At 43.3% G+C, this 20465-nt stretch overlaps 1 protein-coding gene across 8 annotated transcripts; it reads right to left on the bottom strand.

Moving 5' to 3' along the window:
- Positions 1–794: 794 nt before the first annotated feature.
- usp7 (ubiquitin specific peptidase 7 (herpes virus-associated)) lies at positions 795–19813 on the bottom strand. Of its 8 annotated transcripts, none has more exons than XM_052049225.1 (31): positions 18832–19813; positions 15460–15573; positions 15160–15358; positions 14419–14557; positions 14212–14300; positions 13985–14093; positions 13739–13869; positions 12307–12361; positions 12142–12222; positions 11861–11951; positions 11517–11599; positions 10974–11083; positions 10712–10868; positions 10134–10278; positions 9888–10018; positions 8290–8424; positions 7630–7731; positions 7436–7541; positions 6930–7022; positions 6787–6854; positions 6505–6605; positions 6265–6418; positions 6024–6091; positions 5616–5724; positions 4164–4241; positions 3985–4085; positions 3791–3890; positions 3220–3339; positions 3069–3140; positions 2864–2954; positions 795–2520 (listed from the first exon to the last, which is right to left on the bottom strand). In XM_052049225.1, exons 1-31 carry the CDS (start codon positions 19421–19423, stop codon positions 2414–2416), a joined length of 3831 nt encoding a protein of 1276 aa, XP_051905185.1. In that variant the 5' UTR covers positions 19424–19813; the 3' UTR covers positions 795–2413. The 8 variants fall into 8 exon arrangements, with proteins under 8 accessions (XP_051905185.1, XP_051905181.1, XP_051905182.1 ...); XM_052049221.1 differs by having other exon boundaries at positions 10691–10868; positions 18832–19812; XM_052049222.1 differs by having other exon boundaries at positions 5616–5718; positions 10691–10868; positions 18832–19812.
- Between the last annotated feature and the right edge of the window lie 652 nt (positions 19814–20465).

The raw sequence follows: 20465 nt of genomic DNA, 5'->3' as shown, positions 1-20465 counted from the left end.
CATCTTAAACAATGATGCAATCACATTCATCCCCTCCCCATTCACTTCTTCCTCCTGTTTACAGCAACAGTCTCCTCGATTGTTTAGCTCAGACAACCATTGATTATCATATACATAGTTCAAATGAAGGATTGTACATACCATTTAAGCATATTAAGTGTTTGAAGGGATCAATCATGTCAAATTGAAAAGTGGAAATTGTTGTGTTTGTGCCACTATGCAACAGAGGCAGCGATTGAATGAGTGTATGTCTTTCTTTGTGAAGGAATTAAAACTGATAAAAGATGTCATGGGCAGCACCAAGTTTGACGCCGATAGCGACATGATTTTTTTTTCTTGCAGAAAACGGAGGTTTATCACCCGTTATTTTTCGAATGTTGTCAAATATATCATCGCAAGTATGAAATTTTCTATATTGTGTTCTAGGATCCTTTTGAAAAATAATTATGGAACAGACTCGTAAATAGGAAAATTAATACATATAAAAATCTTAACATAAATCCCACAGTAAGACGACTCTGCTGCACTATCGCTGATTATTTTGGACCCGTATTTGTCAAATAAAAAGTCTGCCAGTGTGCCATAAATTGCAGCCCCCCTCCACATTCACACAGGCATTTTATTTGCCTGAAATGCAATTAGTTTATTTATATGAAATAAACATTCAGTGGCTAAAGTGCTTTGGCAATTTGATGAGGGGTTTTACTTAGTTCAAAAGTATTATGGGCCTCAATAAGGGATGCATTTTTGGGAATGGCCAAGCACTTGGTATCAACAAGCAGCAGAGCAAGCAGTATTTTGTAGAAAATTTTATTCAACATACATTTTCCAGCAAAAAGTCAATATACAGGAATAGTTGTCGTACACTGCTGCTACACTGAGGATTTTCAATTGGAAAAAAAAAAGATGAGATTCTGTCGGTCATCTTTGTACTGCACTTTGAGACAAGACAAAACAGATGCAGTTAATCTGGAAAACAAATGCAAATGTAACAGAATAAAATTGTCAAATGTTACATCAGGAACGCAAAGGGATTAAAAAAAAAAACTACACACAAGAAATATGAACAACTGGCTCCTTCCGTACCCCACAACATAGGCGAGTGTCTTTCAATTTTACATGTTCGTATTTTTAAATATACAATTCTTAATTGTCTTTACAGAGCCACACTAAGCACTGAGGCGCATTCCATCTGTGCTTAAAAAAAATCATTGGGGATTTAAGTGTTTCTTACAATGCTGGTTTTTGTCCTTTACACAATCCTCAAATGTGCCAGCTCTACAAGTCTGCTGCTCCCTACCACACAAGCACAGTGGGCTTACTGCTCCCAACCACCAGGGGGAGACAGAGCAGATGTGAAAGGGATGGAAGGATGAAGACAGAACTGCTTTGGTGCTCCATGGGAGGAATGACTGAGAAAGCGGCCAACTATCAAACTGGAGAAACTCAGAGACCGCGCGTCACTCAAAAATCCAAACTGACAAAACATTTTCCGGTCCTGAGCTCTCTGACGTTAAGTGCCAGCGTGCAAGATGAAATACAGACAAATATCCTCCTCATTTTTAACGCCGTTTTATTATTTTTTTCTTTAAACATTTGCAGTGGATTCTTATTACTATATCATAATACAAGTTCTGCAGAAAAAAATAGCCTCCCAACAAAACTAAGTGAGACAACTGCGCGTAAATGTGGAAATACTTAATTCGTTGTTGCGCTAAAAGGGCGAGAGCAGAAAACGCAAGAAGCACACTCGGGCAGCGTAAAAAGATGGATGCCAACAGCTCCCAGCTGGTTTGTTGGGGAGAATTTTTTTCGTCCTCCCTGCTAGTTAGTTCTCGCAAATGTACTTCTACTCAACTCTCCTCACAGCAGCAAGTCTTCATTTAAAATCGACCCACCCAAAAAAAAATAAAATAAAAAAAAAATTGAGGCAGAGCAGGGAAAAGTCTAGAGCTTTTATGTATTTTTATATAGATATATACATTATAGTGTAATATTTTATCTTGTGTCACACTTCCCCACATATTAAAATCCAAATTTCTGCCACTTCCTGGCAACACCACAGGCAGTAAACAGTTAAGAGAAGCCGCAAAGAGTGGAAAAAAAATGTAATTAAGGGAGTGGCAAAAACCAAAAAAAACCCAAACAAAGTTGCAGTTGCAGTTGGTTGAGTTGAAGGAGAATCCATCAGCTGCAGCAAGATGGGCTGAAGACAAGAGCCAGTGCAGAGCTCGCTTGTGTCCACGTGGTGGGCTGAAAGTGATGAGCACACCGTACGAGCGCCCACATTCTCACACGCACAATCAAGCGCACACTTCCACACGCGCACACACACGTGAGGTTGGTTACAGTCAGTTATGGTGTGAAGTAGGCGGGGGAGGAAGAGGAGGAAAAAGAGGAAGGACGGGCTGCTTTAGTTGTGGATTTTGATTGCTTTCTCCAGGTAGGTGTAGCGACCTCTCTTTGGAGCTTTGTTGAAATGATCCAAGCCCAGCCAGGGACGCGGGTGTGACATGTTTCCTGCGATGCGGCAGAGGGAAACACATCACACATTATACATACATGCACGCATACGGTACAGTGCGAGCAGCATTTTCGTTCGGGGGAGTGGGGGTGTCTTTTCGATGGCTACAGTGAATTTGAAGTTTGACTTAAAACTGTTTTCCACAAACAGCTATTAAGGACGAAAAAAAGGCCGAACCGTATGATATAATTTATAATCGCTTGAAATGTGTGAATGGACATCGGGCTCAGGAATGTTATCGTCTGGAAATGACCTACTTGGCTTTTAGAAGTGTGCCCGCCATGAAGAAACGCTTCTTTAGTGTTGTTGTCTAGGAAGCGCACTGACACGAGTAAATACCTGGCTGCGGTTCAAAGTCCTTCAAGTTGACCTCATACTTGTCTTCAGTGATGTACTGTTGTCTGCCCATCATCACGATGGCAAACTTGAACTGCAGCAAGGAGAACACAAGAAGCACGTCACATATAACTGCCCAAAAGCATAGCGCGCGCGTACGGGAGAAGAACACTTGTCAGATAGTCGAGTAGCCCCAAGTGAGATGTACCTTCTCAAATTCTTTCTCTTGGATCTCCAACATTGTCTGGATCCTCCTCATCACCTCCCGAAAAGACTCACCCTGTCGGGAGGGGGGCGACAATTGAGAAATGGACGATGGCGCCCGCGCGCTCACGAGGCAAAATAACGCAGACTCAAACCTGTCGGATTTTGAGCAAGAATGGGATCCCAAACGTGCCGAAGACTTCCTTATGGAAATGAGCGACGGGGATGAGCAGCTCGCTGTCCTTGTCCAGATCGACCTGGTCCACAGGAATCTCCTGGACGACCAAGACCAACAAGAGTGAGAGCAGCCATGGTGATCACCAGACAATTGTAACTTGGGCAAATGTGTCATTTCAGAAGCGTGAATCAAAGAGAAAGCCCTTCACACAGCTCACGCCCAGACACTCCCAAAAAAATTCCATGGCATCCCACGCTGGCCCAACCAGGCCACGCCTCCTAAAGGAATGTGCATGTAGACGCGCTACCATATTTTCTGTACATTTTAAGCTTGAGTTTAAATTTTTGTTTTAACAAGTTTAAACCTACGGGACAAGTTTAACACTTGTTGAATTGATCTAAGTAATTGCATTGAGAGTGTGTTCAAAATGTAGCAGGTCGCAGACGCACAAACATTTAGAGCACGCTGAAGAAAGTAACATCGTAGTGGTCAATATGCACGAGAAAAAAAGTAAAGAAAGCCTAGACAGACAGGTGCACATACATTACCTCTATTCTGAAGGTGCGACTGGCAGCCGGAGATAAACATTCTAGTAGCTCGTCTTCCTGGTGAACCCCGATGATTTTATAGCTTACTATCTCTAACAGCCTGCAGGGGAGGGAGGATAGACGCAGGGTGGATTAATGCCACACCATCATCATACAAAACAGGGCCCAGACAAGAAAAAAAAAGGGCCACACACCTGAGCTTCTCGGAGCCCTTTTCAGAGAGCTCCACGGCCTTTTTACATTCATCCAACAGGTCGCGCACGCAACCGTGTTTGTCAGGGTAGAGGGTGATCTCCTGCAGAGAGCAGGGAGGTGTACCATCTACATCAACACATCGGGAAGGGTGATTGTGTGTTCGTGTGTGCGTTCTTACCTCCTCTCTGAACTGGCTGTTGAGCCATATGGATTTGAAACTCCGCCTGTTCTCAAAGTCGGTGATCTTCATTTTCAACTGCATGTGTGTGCGCGGGGGGAGAAGAGACACCACAACATTCAATTCGTGACTATTGTATGTCGAGTTTTACATTATGTCAATTCGACACATTTTGCTTCTCTGGCCATGATAAAAAATTTCCCTTTTGATCTTAATTTATGACAAGTGGCGTGGTTGTGTGTGAACAACAGTTGGCACCTTTAAATTGAAAAGTTGCACCTATCTAGGGCAAAAAATAAATAGATAAAAATCATGTGGGGCTTTGTCACCATCTTGTAGCCTTGACAGGCAATTCAAAACCTTTCTAGGATGTTAATCACTTCCGATTAGCTTACTTACAAAAGAGCAGGGACACTTTTACATGGACGTTGATTTCTAATTCTGTAATGATTTGGAGCAACACTTGTAATTTAGTTCAATAATTCATAACACAGACAGTGGTGCAGTCGGAATTTATTAAAAACAGACGTAAAAGCGCGGGCGTGAGTACAAGCTAACGAAACACGAAAAGGCGCTTTCATTTTGTCTCTCCGGGAGGCCGTCCTTTGATCAACATAAACAACGGAGGCACACCCGCACTCACACAAAATGTCAACTCTTCTACAGCAGCCCCAATTCACTAAGATAGTTATTCATTGCATTGAAGGTTTTTATTAGCAGGCTTTCTTCAGCGTAAAAGCAACAGCATCTGCATCAAAGCAATTTGTTTTCTATTTGGGCTGCCACCTTGTGGTTTATGGGGGGGGCAAGACACTTTGCCGTGGTATTTTTTTTAAAGGGTAATCAAAATGCTGAAAAGTGCCCATTTATGGTCCAAGGTGCCTCGAGGGTTAAATGTGTTTTTATCATTTGTGTTTCAAGACTGGAAAAATTAAACGCCACAAAAGCTATAAAGACATGCAGAGGGAGTATTTCATGGGGTTGTTTTTATGCTACATATTCCAGTTATTGCGGGGGTGACTGAAGCATAACCCATGCGATGGAGGGAGTCTTACTGTACTCCAAAACAAAAACAGTGATGGAATAGGGCGTCAAAGCCATTTAGTTTATTAGTTCATATCTGTCATGTCTGAATTTGTATTGTTTCTTTAATATTTATTTCTTTTTCCCATTTACCTTAAACTTCAAATGAGTTATTTTTAAAAACATGGCTACGCATATTAACTTAAATTGGAACCCTGCTGAAAAGTGCTTGAAAAAAAATGGTGTGTAATTCTGGCACAAATAAAGCACAAAGAATCCTCGATTGAGACGAACAAGATCAGCTGAAACTTGTTTTTTTCAGCTTCAAATCTGGTCTGCGAGCACCTGCGGCCTACGGAACACTTTACAACACAAGGCGCACCTGGACTAAGGAAGCGCAAGATCAACAAAAGCAGTAAGAGGTCACACCTGTTGATAGTAGAGTTTCTTGGGCTGCCGAGGCTTAAAGAATTGCAGCAGGTCCCGCAGCGTTCCCTCATAGTTGTGTCTGAGAGGATTCCCTGGACCGTCCCTGTACCTGGCCACCACACCACCAGGCAGGGGGGAGGATGGAGAAAAGGGAGAGGGTGGAAAGGAGGCAGAGGCCGAGGGAGGGAGGTCGGGAGGGAGGGAGGGAGGCAGGAAAGGAGGGAAGAAGATCCAGGTGGGGAAAAAACATGCAGGGAGGCAGAAGAGGTGGGAGGAAGAGGGGAAACAACAAAATAAGGTGGGGGGGGACAGGTTATGCAACATTTCGACGGCATGTCAAAGTCAACCGTGTCAAAGACAGCACATGCAGGCCTCAATGTGCGCGCGAGAGAGAGACGAGCCTCCTACCCCTGTGACTTAAAGAACTGCAGCAGCATGGGATCCGTGTTCAACCTTTGGGCTACCGTCTTCGCCACCTGACACCAAAACAAAATGACCATGTTACTACGAGCGGGGAACACTTGATCTCCTTTCGTCTAAACTCAGTCTTTTATGTCACTTTGACAACAGCAGTGAGAAGACCATTGTTGTAATTCAACCAAAAATTTCCAGGTGTTGTATCTCTCCCTCTCCTTTAGCAGAGGTATACCTGAAAATAGTTCATGCGGTTGGAGAGCGTGACCACAAAGCCAGGGTCATTGTGGATGGTCTTGTCACAAAAGATGACATCCACTCGGTAGTAGAGGTCCCGGAAATATTCCTTGGCCGTTGGTAGCTCACTGCTGTCGTTCTCGGGGTCGTCCCTGAATCATCGAAGGAAAATGACAGCAGGATTTGTGGCTTTGTGGGTTTGGTGTAGAAAACCAAAAACTGATCACACGTTGCTTACTTCTGGAAGACAATGATGTCCCCATCCATGAGTTCATCCAGGGCCTTGTCCAGAGAGACATCGTAGTCCTGAATCCGCTCTGTTAGATTGGGCTTAACTTCCTGTAACGAACAAGGGATTGTGGGACACGTAGTGCTTTGCAATGGCAAAATTGAGGTGTTGACTATGCAGTGCAGGTGAGAAAATTCAACGCTATAAATGTACAAAGGCAGCGTGCACCAAAGTAGCAAAGTGAGAAAGCATGGAACGTGCCAACAAGTGCGAGCAACAGAAATAGATCACCTCATAGAGGATAAGGCTAGTTTCCTGCTGAAAACCTGCTCGCTCACACATGACTGGTAGCAGGTCTCCTGGTAACACACGGAAGAGAAGAAATAAATATGGCACCCTTTTATAGACGTCTTCTGGATGAGGCTGCTACTGACTTATTTTGCAGGATATAGGCGTGTAGATATGTCCACAATAATTTAAGCTTCTTGTTTTCGGGTCATACATCTTCAGGAACAACATGACATCACCTGAAAAGACAAGAGAAACGAGAAATTCACAAAACAAACAACTGCGGAGCTCAAGTTCCGAGATGGAAATAAAAGGCATCTGTGCAATCATCAAAATTGAATGCCTCTTGTAGTCAATTCAAAGGTAATGTGACAGCACCATCAGTTCAGATCAGACGCTCAACATACATTCTCTAAATTGAGTGCGTCACAAAATGAGGACTCGGGACCCAACCTTGGTCCGACTCATTTTGCATTGGAAGACTACTGTGGCAATAAACAACGCATTTCTAGAATGTTGACATCCCAAGGAGGAATTCATACTTCTGGTCTTTTGCATCTGACGCTTAACAGTTCTATCCAAATTGAACGCTAATGTGATAATGTCAAAAGCGTGAGACTGAGTCGGATGAGGACTGCATTTCGGTACTTACGATCTTTGTCAAATTTGGGTAGTGTTGCACCACTGGCTGCCAGTTCGGGATCTACCGTCTCCAGAAATATTGTCCATGGATTCTCGTTATCACTCAAGCCAATCATCTGAGGGACGGTGGAAGAAATCAAAATCAAAGTAAATAATAAGCCGCAATCAATAATCAAGAGAGACAGGCCCTTTTCAATCACTCACCGACTTGTTGCAGTCAGCCTCGTAGTCGAGCATAGCGGGCCGCTTAGTTCCGTTGCTACGGGCTTGCATGGGCCACAGCCTCATTTGCTCCTGTGGGAAACCCTGCAAGCACACCAGTTTATGTTCGCAGTGCAATTGGAAAATCATCACGACGACACAACTGCAGGTGTCATGTAAACAGATGACACTGCTGACTAAACAGCGGCGTCTTTGTGCGGCTAACTGCTGCCTTGTATTGTTCAGACGTCCGACGGCGGCGGCATGTCTTCCTTTCACTCTGTGAATGAGGACAATTTGCTCGAAACGTGATCTGAAAGTTCACGCTGACATTTCCCCTACCGGACATCAATAAAAGATGCTTTATTTGCTGATCTAATGTATAGCAGGTAAGTGAAGTTATCAACAAAAAGGTCCATTTGATGTTTGACAGCATTCTCTCATTTTCTCAATACACCAAAACATTCCATTGACATTTTTGTGTATTTAGGTATACACGCATTTCTGTAGGGCAACATGAACGGAGGGGAAATTGACAAAGTTTAAAATCCCAACAATGGACCGTGACCCTGGATATAAAATTCAAGACGTGAAAGCAGCAGCAACGCAATAGGAGAGAGTGATAAAAATTGCAAAGGCTCAACATGAGTATTTTTTCCTCACCATGGTCTGGGAGAGGTTCTGGACAAACTCTTGCAACGTGGAGCTCTTCAGGACTTTGAAGACTGTGTACTTCACCTTCTCCTCATCATACATGTCATTACCCTGATGACCACAGAACTGGTCCTCTGTCACCATCTGCGGGGGATATCGATTAACTGCGTTACGTTTAATCCATTTACACTTGCAATTTTGAATCACTGAACGTGGAACAACAAACCACAACGGCAAATACAAAACAGATAGAAAATGAAGAACTTTCTGCATAGCAGCGTCAGAACACAATGCCACAATATGGCAGGGTGAAACGTTTTTTTTGTTTTACTATCAGTTCACGTGTCGCGCAGACGGCAATGCTTTTACAACTATATCGCCACACGACTGCCAAGTCAGACGCTACTTTCGGTTTGAATATCCAGATTGGCAACATTGTAAAACCCCTGCAATGGCATTCATTTCACATTTGAGCCAAAGTGATCGCTTTCAAAAGGCTTTACAACAAACATCTGCTATTTGCGGGGATTAAAGCTGTGCCGGCCCATGAATTGCGAAAAGTGCATGGACACCCTCCCCAACACACACACATAATATATTGTCTAAAAAAACGTCACCCGTCTACTTATTCTTACAACCTCTGAAAATAGGAGTGTCACCAAAGTATTACAGATTTTATGGCGATAGCAGTTTCCTCTCCAGAGAGGCGCCCAATACAAAGCTCATCACTTCATAAGGAAAAAGATTTCTTCCACAACATACAAAATACTGGGACAGCAATATCCTCAGCTTTGTGTTATTTGCAAATATGTACAGATTATTTTACAGCTATGTCTTGCCACATTACACAATGCTAAAAAATGTACAGAACTCTAACGCATCAACATTTACATATTTGTAAGCCTGCGTACCAAAACATTATCCGTAAGGCCATGACGGGATGTTATCCATCCAACAAAATCACATCACTGTTTCTCTCGATTTCTAACACTGAAAAACTCAGCATCAGTATTTCACAACAAAAATATAGCTACCAATAATAATACCCTTTTATGCAATACCAATAGCACATCATAGGGTTGGGAAACGCGCGACTCAAACAAACATTCAAGGTAAACAACTCATTCAAATCCATCTGCAAGCAGCTCGACTGTAATAAAGCCACGGCCATGAATTAGCCACCCGACACCAAAACATGCAGGCGTGTGTACACACCAATATTAGCAACAATGCGCTAACAAGCATTGAGAAAAAACTTTCAGGTAATGGCGTTGAAACACATTCTGTACCACAATTTAGTTTCCAAATCCAAGCGGCATACAAGCAAATATATTCAGCGTGAAATGACAGTTGATCAGACTATGCAAAACTCTCAAAATGGATAAAACCAGGGAGACTTTGATGCTTAATTCATATCGCACAAACATAATATTAAACAGAATGCCATGTTTGAGATGAACGGGGCCACATAGAACATATGGTAAAGAAAATGTTTGATTTGACCTCCCCGTTAAATGATGACTATGATGGATTTGGACAATCCCCATGACACCATTACATTTCTAAAAAAAAAAGCATCAATCATGTGAACACTTCTAATTTCCCACCTGAACTTGCATGTATAGGTGAGCCTCTTGACGCTCCTTCCTCTTCTGTGCCTCCACCCTCTTTTCCTCCTGCAGACGCTCCACGAGCTGCTGGGGTATGTCCACGTCAGTCATGGGAAGGAGCACCTCACCTGGGATGAAGAGAAAAAGTGGGTGTTCGCTGAGCCCGTTACTTTCTCTCCCCCGTGTAGCCTTCCAAAATGGCCATGGGACACGTCCGCATTCCATAAACCCCGTGTTACGTACTCAGCTTGGACTCCCGTATGTAGACCAACATGTACGCGTTGGTACAGTGGCGAACAGAGAGGTCGTCATCGTGCCCACCATAGTTGTGCTCAATGGCCTCTTCCTTGGTGCAGCGTGATACCACGTCGTCGTCAAACTTGCACCACTGCAGAAGAACAAACAAAAGGCAGGGAGGGGAGAAGAGAGCGGCGCGGAACACTTGAGACAACCATTAACGTATGTTAAGTGACTCAATGTTGTCAAACTTTGTTCAAGTCGTGCTGTGGCTGATGTTCTGCCACTTACATTGGGCCTGGTGACAAGGCAAGAGAAGTATAAAGTAACGCTGCTTTTGAATGAGTAGGTTCCAAAAATGGACATCTAAGAGGCATACATCGAACGCTACTCTATAAAGCTCATTGATAAAATATATTTTGAGCATCCCCAACTGAATCTCAAATAGTGGAGCTTCATGATCAAACAACACAGCTTGACAGATACATCAGCCACAAACAATCCACACACAAATACAAAAGCACAGAATTTTGGGTGAAATGTATAAAAAAAAATGTTCTCACTATTGGTTCCTTGACACTCACTTTGCCGTCTCCTTTTGGGTTAAGATAGACGACGTAGTGACCGCCATGGTTGTCCCCGCTGTGCACAAGCACGGCGTGCAAGATGTAGTTGGCCGGGTCCTTGGAGTCTGGCTTCTGAAGGAACTCATCCAGAGGTAACTGATCTGGAAACTCAAACCTGTGGAAGACAAGAGGATGATTATCACGTACAAAAAAACCCCAACAAAAAAAAAAACCACTTGAGAATGGCTTGAGGTGAGTGTGTCTCTCCTAACTACCGTACCTGTCATTAATTTTGATGTTTTGATCAGTCTGCGGATCATACATGAACCTCATCAGTTGCAGGTGAAGGATTGGTGGGAAAGTGAGAAACTTCACTCCTTTTTCAGCTTCCTACAGACCAAACAAGCAAGCAAGCACCTCGTAAGAACATTGCTTCTTGAATTTGGACTTGAATGCTCGCATCTCAGGTGGCGGGATACTCGTATTAGGCTAGAGCACCGTTTCCCAACCACTGGGCAGCAACCCGGTGTGCTGTGAGACATCGTAATACAGGAAATGAATCCAATTTCACTGAATAGGTTTGAAAAATATTTTAACTACAAATAATCTATGCCATTAACATATGAAGACAGGCAGACCACGGAAATGTTCACCTACTAAAGAAAAGTTACATCATTTACTTGTGTATGCTTTAAAAAATATACATTTTGGTGTTGCAGTCAAGGTTGGGAAACACTGGGCTGAAAGATTGCGCGGTTGAATTTATTTGCAAAGGGCATGCTTGGGAATAGATGACGGTAACCAAGTGACAATTAAACCTTACCTGCAGGCCATGCTCTCCGGCATCATATTTGTTGTCTCCATCCAACTGTTCAGTTGCAACATAATCCTTAAAGGACTCAAAAACTGGAGAAAGGAGAGTATTTGTAAGATGCAATATACTATAAAGACTTAATCAACACAGACTGACCACGACTATGTGATGTTTATATGCACACACAGGTTCTTGCCCTACACACTACTCAACGGAGTCACAATTTGTTTTCTATTGAATTTAGGAATAACAAATAGGACTCAAAAAGCCCCGACATCTTGGTACATAATGACAGAAACACTCTTCTACGGGATACGAAAAGTGCAGGGGTTGTGTTCTGCTCATATACTCACTGTTGTTCTTTCCTTTTATACTAAGCTGGATGTCATAGTAATCCTCTATTCGTTCTGATCGGTAGTCCACATGCTTGCACTGGATGTATGACTGAAGAGACGCACAAACACACTTATCAAAACCACAATGGCATATATGCCCAAATTAACTGCAAATACAGGACTTCATACGTCTTAAATATCTATTTCCATGCATATTGGGCATCTAATTAGCGTGCTAAATAGACCATATTCTCATGCCAACGGCCAAAATTGTTGAACAACTACTGAAGAAAACATACCACCATCTTTCCCCTGAAGAGTTTCGGGATGGTCCCCTCAACACATGTGCCTTTCATTTTGTTCTCCACATTGTCAAGGAGCTGAAATACAAATTCATTTTCATTTCCAGCAATAACATGTACACAGACCGTCTTTATTAACGCAGTTGTTTTGCGAGAACTCACCACCCTGCAGAGTTCCTGAACATCATGTTGCATGAAACTGTCAAGAGTTTCCCATCTGCAAAAAACAAAGAAAGATCTTTTAGGATAGCTAGAGATGGCGACAGATTTTTCTCTGGTTTGAGGCACCACAGTTCATTCATCTGAACAATAACACACTCCAAGAGATGCACACCTTGAATACCCGCTTTAGTTCTGCTGAGAACAACATTCCCATAATGCTGAGTAGTATTATTGTTTTTGCCATCGTAACTTACCTGACAGACACATTTGTAAAAGGTCTGTTCACTAACATGTGGCAAAATTTCACATGGGATCACTACGGCAGAAAAGTACATCAGGAATGGCAGAGGTCAAGCTGGTGGCCACAAGATCACCCGTGATATTGTACTTTAAAAACTACATGATTACTGACGCTCATTTGGGCAGTTGTGAATTTAAAAAGAAAAATAAAGGAAAAAGAAGCAAAAGAACGAAAGCTGACTGAGCAATGGTAATGTTGGCTAAAGTATCAGGTTAGCCAGAGAACAGAGTGAAGCATGTCACTCAAGAAAGATGCATTGTGGCATATTGAGGCAACACACTAAATCAATAGACATTCAAGTTAGGACTTTCTTTTGGTAGCTAGCAACACTTTTAGTGCATCGCTTCTACTGGCCGTGCCGGGAGCGGTAATGCACCAAAAGCAACAGCCAACCTGCAAAACAAAGTATAGCTTTCCCTAAATTTTCTTGAGTGATTCATTCAAAGACAAATGTGTGACCGAGGGTCAGTTTAGCAAGCAGCTTCATGATGCCACAACAAAGATGCACAGCCCCAAAAGGGGACAATAGACGACGCAGGATTCTTGTTAAGGTAAGGCATTTTGAACTGAACAGAAAAACATTTCCATAGTTAGATGCAAAATAACTTGCTTGCTGCCGTCAACAGGGGGTGCTGCATTCAGAAATTCACTCATGCCCTGACCCCACTCTTGAGGGTGTGTGTATTCTGAGAGGCAGAGCAAGCTCCCTTCCCATTAATTTCTGAACACAGCCGAGGTTATAAACGGGGTGGCCCATATAAAAATCTTGCCAGTTTGGCTTTAGCCACAGTTGCTTCTAGTCAAACTGCAGACCTGCCGGTTATAAAACCAATGAGGAGCTCATGCTAGAACTGTTTCCATCTGTAATGTCTGACGCACTGGGCTCCGGAACTTTTTTTTTTTGGAGCACTCTGAATAATGGAGCAAACTTAATGCTCTGACTTTATGAATGGTCAGTCAGAGTGAAGCAATGCGCGCTCAGAAGATTTCCGAACGCACCCACGACGAGGAAACGGGGACCCCAGGTCGACCAGCGATGAGTTTGGTCTCAGTTTCTTGTAAAATGGTGATTTAGAGTTCTAAATCTAACCTAAATAATCAACTCAAAAAAGGAAGGTTTAAACAAGTTACCCGAAGGACTTTGTGAGTTTCTTGGTGCCAACGGGCTTGTCGCTGTGTTGCAGCTCGTAGAAAACCCTCTGCAATGCCAGAGGAACACTCTTGGATGAGTCGTCTCCCTCTGTTGGCATCATGTACACTGCCTGCAATGATTGGATTGACATATATTAGAATGACAAAACTGTTTAGAATTGAAGAAGTGTTTGGGGACCGGGGGGTCAACTATCAGAGACGTGGGGAAAACATGAAATATCTCACCCGACGTAGTTGATTGGTGAAGAAGAGTGTCTGAAGTAGGCTGTTCATGTAGCAGGTTGCGCCTTGGTTTTTGAGTCCAACATAACCTGTGTGTTTCTTTGAGTCCCAGCTAGTCACATACAAATCAAATGTTACTGTCTGATTGCAGCAATCCTTCATAGACACAGTGCTGCTGAAAAAGCCAGGCTTAGACAGCCATGAGCCAAAGAGTATTAAAAGATACATACGCCACCCCGTGTGGAGCATCTGCTTGGACGTACACCTCAAATGTGACTTTGTCGTCATCAATAAAGCCCCTCTCTGGGTCGGTGACATCCTGCAAAACAATGCAAGGCATTCAGTTCATATCAAGAGCACCAAGGTTAAAACAAAAGACTAAATAAAAAGCAAAATAAAAAAGGTGCCCCGTTTAGAATCTATGTACGTATACTTACACTCCAGGACATGAAGTTGGAAAAGCCCCAATCGTTCTCTTTGTGGAAGAACAGGTGACCAATCCTGCGACTGAACGACTTCTCGTCATCTTTGTAGTTGATAATTTTTAGCATTGCCTGTGCATGGCATGACCATGACCTGAAGATAAAAACGGTTCAGTGACATTGTTATCTAAAAAGGCTTTCTTCGCACATTATAGAACAGTTTGGTTACAATGAGTGTCGGTGTCAACAATGTCAGATCATTTCTAAATTAAACACTGGCAGAAACACAGCACACTTACTGTAAGCAAACATGAATTTGTGAAAATAGGGATGAATAGATAAGCAAGACCTGATAGTATACAATAGACATATCCTTCAAATATTTTTACTTTTAATTGTCCTAAGATTACAAGCTCCTTAGAAGATTTAGAGACGAATACCTCTAACATACATCCTGCATTAGAAGCACAAAGGGAAAAATGAATTTAATTAATGTGTACTGGTTCCTGTGTATTTTACCGCTTGCTGATTAATTTAGATTAATTTTTCTGCATGTGTAATAGCATGCATTTGTTGCCGTGTACATTTTTCTTCATCTGGCACTACTTTACATGCTGTACTCATCTTATCAAACCCCTAGTGACCATTTTCCATGAATAGTGCAGGATACCTAAATGCCACTTTGTAATTGTATTCAGCGTGCGCTTGTGTGGTATGAAGCTTAACAAAGTCCTGATTTCAAGAGAATACACTTACGTGGAATCCGATTCTGCATTACACTGCAAGAAGAAGCCCACACTCTTCTGGTGTGGCCGGTCGGCGTAGAAGCGCGGCATCACCATGATCTTCCATGGGAGGTTGCGCACAAAGCAGGACGGGCTGAGAACTGACTCGCTGAGGCGACTGAAGCGCTCCACCACAAACCTAAAGGTTGCTTCTGACCGCCAACTGGTGTCTGGGGTGAGTGAAAGGGAGAAATGAAGGAAGAGAAGGCCTCGAGCTCGCACTGAAAAGGCAGCGAGAATGATAACGTCAACATTTTGCGTCAATGCACACACTCCTCACCATCTTCCATGTCTTCTTCTGTGTTGTTGTGTCCATCTGCCATGGCCATGTTACCATTGATAACTGGGTTGGCTGGAATTCTTGGAGGGTCGTCAGTGTCCCCAGCTGGAAATAAAAGGACGAAAGAAAAAAGAAAAAGAGACAGAAAGAGAGAGAGAGAGCGAGATGATACCATAATTTGGAATGACAGTTAAGCATGTGCCTACTACCGATTTGACGTGGTTCTTAAAAGCTATGGTTTCAATACCAGCTAATAATAGCCGTCACCTGTAATGAGCTCTTCTTTTGAAGCAGAGCACATGTGATTGGCTGCTTGCAGAGTTGAGAAATGAGCCACCTCTGACGTTTACTGGCTCCTACTAACTTATTTTCCCCTTCTCAGCACATAACTGATAAGGATGGGTTGGGGGACCCAGAGGATACACTAAAAAGATGCCTTTTTGCTCCAATTAATGTACAAAAACCCGCTTCGGACAGCGCTTAGTCCGTTAGTTTTTTGAATTATCCCGCCATTCAGCAGCAAACCGGGTGTCCATAAGTGAAGGACTGATGATCCTTCCATCAGCACTGACGGAATGCCCACCTTTGAAAATGACAATACTTCAAATTCATCAAACAACTATAAAACAGCCTACTGTTATTAACAACACAAAAGGAAGAAACAAGTGCCATGTCCCCAGAATTGCCTACTTAGGAGTTACGATGTGGTTGTTTTCCAATTGTCTTACTATCTATTTATGATCTGTTCTGTTGTATTATATGTTATTTTATGTTAAATGATGGAAAATGCTTCGTCACAGCTGCAGCTGTTGAGAAAGCACTGTATGAATAAAGATGTCTTACAATGTATTAAAAAAAAGTCCCAGGTGCGTGCTTCTTCATTTGTCTCTCTCTCTCTCTATGTATATATACACTGTATATAAAACTTATAAATAAAACAGTGTTCAATTATTATTTTTTAAATTTAATGTGTCAAGACTGACTGTATTTAAGCAAACAAACAAAATGTGTTTTAATGCAACGAGATTGTCATATATGGCGAGTCCCTCAAACAGATTTAATTGGAGGCGTACCAGTGGTTCTAGGTCGTTTTTCAGTCAATTTCCAGAATTTCTTGTAGGATAAATACAGTATCTAACTCACTACCACTGCCACCGGTGTCCTCAAGACTGACCCTAGAAAACTTGACGAACAAGGTTGTCAGGAGACAAAAACTGTTTGCCTGTCTTCCATTAAAACCATTAATATGCATCCGTGTTTGTCTGCTCCCTTCAAACGTCAAGAAACAAGAGGTATCAGTCTTCTCCGTCTCTCCAGTTGAGATATAAAAAGTGTTCTTGTTTTCGTGTGGTATATTACACAAATTTACATTTAACTGTCAATTTATTTTCCCATTCACTGGGTCAGATTTTCTGAATGATCTCAAATGACTTGATGCAAGACGTCTCACTTAGTACCGGTATGTTAGTTAAAAACAGAATGAAATGTGGTATTGCAGTTGCAAAAATTGTTGACATTTTGTATGTTTCTAGGAACTCATACGTAGCTTTGAAAATACAATGTTGAATAGTATTCTACCTACCTAGGTAGGTTCAGACCTAGGTAGTGAACATGGTAAAATGATAAATATGCTTTGGGGAGACCTGCTCCACATGAAAAGCATTGAATGCAACAATTTAAAAGTCTGAGTAGCTCGGGGTTATTCAGTAAGTTGAAGTGACTATTGGAACGAGTAGGCTTGCGTGTTGGTGTAGTACGCTTGGCAGTGTGTTCAACCAGAAACCCAAATCACTAGGGATAAGTGACGCAGTGATGCTGAGGGCTCGCAGTCTCGTACTCGATCCAAAATAATCATCTGGGGGAGGGGGGGGGGGTGTAAAACACACACATTTGAAATGGTCTACGCGCTGATATGGTATGGGTATTGCTGCAACGTTACCGGCAAATCTGCCCCGAGCACAGAGTGGTCTAACAAAAACAGAGATGATTAAAAATGGCGAGCTCCATGCTGTTTGGTCTGCCATACAATGAAGCAGCAAATCCCCGCGCTGCCCCAGTGCGGGCTTGGCCCAACTGCGGCGGAAACAATAACTAAACACACAGCCACCGCAGCACCATTTACTATCATTTGGAGAAACGTATAACTGTATTTCTAAATAATTCTTATCCTAATCGCACTCACGGCACAATTTAAACCATTGACAATTTGGCAAACCGGGACTGACGCATCTGCGTTAGCCACTTAGCTCTTTAGCAAACACTTAGCCACCGTCCAGTCTCTTAAAGGCCACCATTAGCCACTGTGGCAAGTACCAAGTAACATCCTGCGATCAACAACAAAAGACAAATTTCGCCCAACACTACAGGACACATACACGGAAAAAACATGCGAGGTGCTAAAATAAAAGTTTTAAACGGGTGTCCTTCTCAAGAAGAAGCTTGCAAAACAGGCCACCATTTTAGAACGCCACACACCCCCTCCGTCAGGGTTAGCGCGTGAAGCTAACTAACGTGCTAGACAGTGAACGTACGAATCCAAGTGGGCCTTGAGGTTAATTGCATAGCTTTGAAATTAGCTCCCCTTGCTACCGGCATCCGTACGTTTTACCGACTTAACACACGAGGTCTTTATCAGAAGACGACAACGTTGTACATGGCAACAATGCAATTATACTCGTTTTCGTGTTTGGAGGGCCCACACCGAGTGTCTACAGGCCCCGCTTGTGAACTCACGTCACCAAACACGATGCTAACGCAAACATCAGCGAGAGGCTGCCATAACAAGGTTTTGTTGAACAAACAGCTTTATGAGTAACATTTCATGCCACGGCCACGTAAAAATTGATTAGCGAGCTCTTGACCAAAAAATGCAGGTGCCAGAAGCTGTCAAAATTCCACGCACCGGTAGCTCCCAGTTATTTTTTTATCCAGCAATTTCCATGTTAATTATTACACTAACGAGCCCACTGTTTACAAACATTGAACCTGCGCATCAGCATTCTATATTTCCGTCTCCTGGATCACTACCAGCTGTAAATTAAACCGGGCGTGTTTTCTTTCTCGGCACGTGAATGAATATTTTGTAAGACTTTTAACAGCTTTGCTTGGATTGTATTCTGTGGCGTCCTCAAGCATAACGAGGATGCGGGCACGCACAAACTTAACAAGCTTAAAAGGGAAAACGAGGTCAACTCCACGCAAGTATGCTGCAACGGACGCGCAATCAGCACAAACGCAGCAGGTTCACTCCGGGCCCTCGTGTTTACTGTTAAGTTCAACCCCTCTCGCATGGGTGCAACTTCGTCCACACTTCGCGCAAAGGCGTCTATTGTGTGACAAACGCTTCCAAGTGCAATCACTAACCTTCCATTTCCATATCCTCGGGTTCACTCAGCTGCTGTTCGCCGGCTTTCTGCTGCTGCTGCGTGTGGTGGTGGTGGTGGTTCATGTTGTCAGCTTTTGTCGTTGCGATCCGGGGCTCCCTACTCTCTCGGCTACCGTCGACGTCGTCCGAGTCCGGTTCAGATGCGAACCAGTTTCTGGACTGCTGATGAGGTGTGGTAAGATGCGGAGATGGGGTGGACCGCTCGAGCCTCGGCGGCCGGGCCTGCTCTGCTGCGACCTCGGCCTTGTCCGCTGTCAGCGCCGGGGAGTGAGGAGGGGAGGTCGGCGGGGGAGCGGGTAGAGAAACGCGGACGTATTTGCTCGCTATTCGCCCAATTTCGGCGCCTTTGGTGGATGCGAGTAGCTGGCTGGCGGCGGCGGCTGGCAGTACGGGTCGGGGCTCCGAGGAGGGAGGCCCACTGAAAGGAGCTAAATTATTCCGGCTTTCCACCGGGAAGTGTGGAGCAAAAACACGACCCGCACCTGGTGGAACAAATAGCCGGTTTACAGCTAGCTTATCAACGCTAAAGATACAACAATGAAAACAAATGCTCTTGCGGTAGCCACACATTCAATAACTTTGCCTGCGATATCCCCAGTCCGTGTGCTCCTCCGTGTGTCCCTCGTCTGGGGAAGAGCGGAGGAGAAAGCTATCCATTCAAACCAGGTTGCAAATAGAAATAGCTTGGACTGACGTTAATTTGGAAGTTCGCGGAGACGAGAGTTGCCGCGGCCCTGATCCAAACAAATTCCCCACGAAAGCGTCCCTACTGACAAAAAGCGGCAAGCCGTCGCATTCCCGTCACACAAGTGCCGTTCCCCAAGAGGAATGTGCTTGATCATGCAATCGTTGTGACTTGAGCGGCGTTGGCCCTCGACACGCTCCTCCCGTTGGTTTGTACGAGGCTCAATGTGGGAAGTCAAAATGGCGGCCGCTATCTTGCGTGAAATGTCACATCCGCATGGAGATCTAAACAGTGGCCAAGCCCCGCCAAGGTTCACTTCCACCTTTACCCGGCATGCGAAATACTCATCATATACGTGCCATCTTACGCTAAATTTAAATAAATACGACAGATTAAAAGAGGCACATTTGCAGCTGACCGTCTGCTACATCGAAAAAGACAAGTTGAAATACGCACTGTTCAACATTCGCTTCGTCATGTTTTCATTTACCTGTGCCACCATTTTTAAAATTATAACCTGTTGTGATAATTGTATTTAAAATAAAAGCCTACTGTACACTAATAACCCCCAAATAGTCATTCAATCCCCTTCATTAACCCTTTCACAACCAGTATAAAATAATTAGCATTTTCATTATATTTTGGGTAGTTGAAACGAAAAAAAGTTTCAATACGTGAGTCTCTATCAAATTGGGAAAAATGAGCATAATAGAAAAACTGGAAGAAATATTTTTTGAAAGAAATGTGGGACTCTCGAAGTGTTGTATGGGTACCACTAGTGATACGCGGGCTCCCTCTCGTGGCACTTGAACGATCATCACTGCCTTCATGAAACTTAGTTGTAATTAACACAAACCAAATTGTTAAAAAACATGATGCTCTTCTGAAGGGAAAACTAGCGTAATAATATGAAAAACAGGAAGAAAT

This window comes from Hippocampus zosterae, chromosome 17, assembly GCF_025434085.1.
Source record: "Hippocampus zosterae strain Florida chromosome 17, ASM2543408v3, whole genome shotgun sequence".
Taxonomy (NCBI): Eukaryota; Metazoa; Chordata; class Actinopteri; order Syngnathiformes; family Syngnathidae; genus Hippocampus; species Hippocampus zosterae.
The sequence above is the reverse complement of the archived record's forward strand: the minus strand, read 5'-3'. Positions and strand labels throughout refer to the sequence as shown.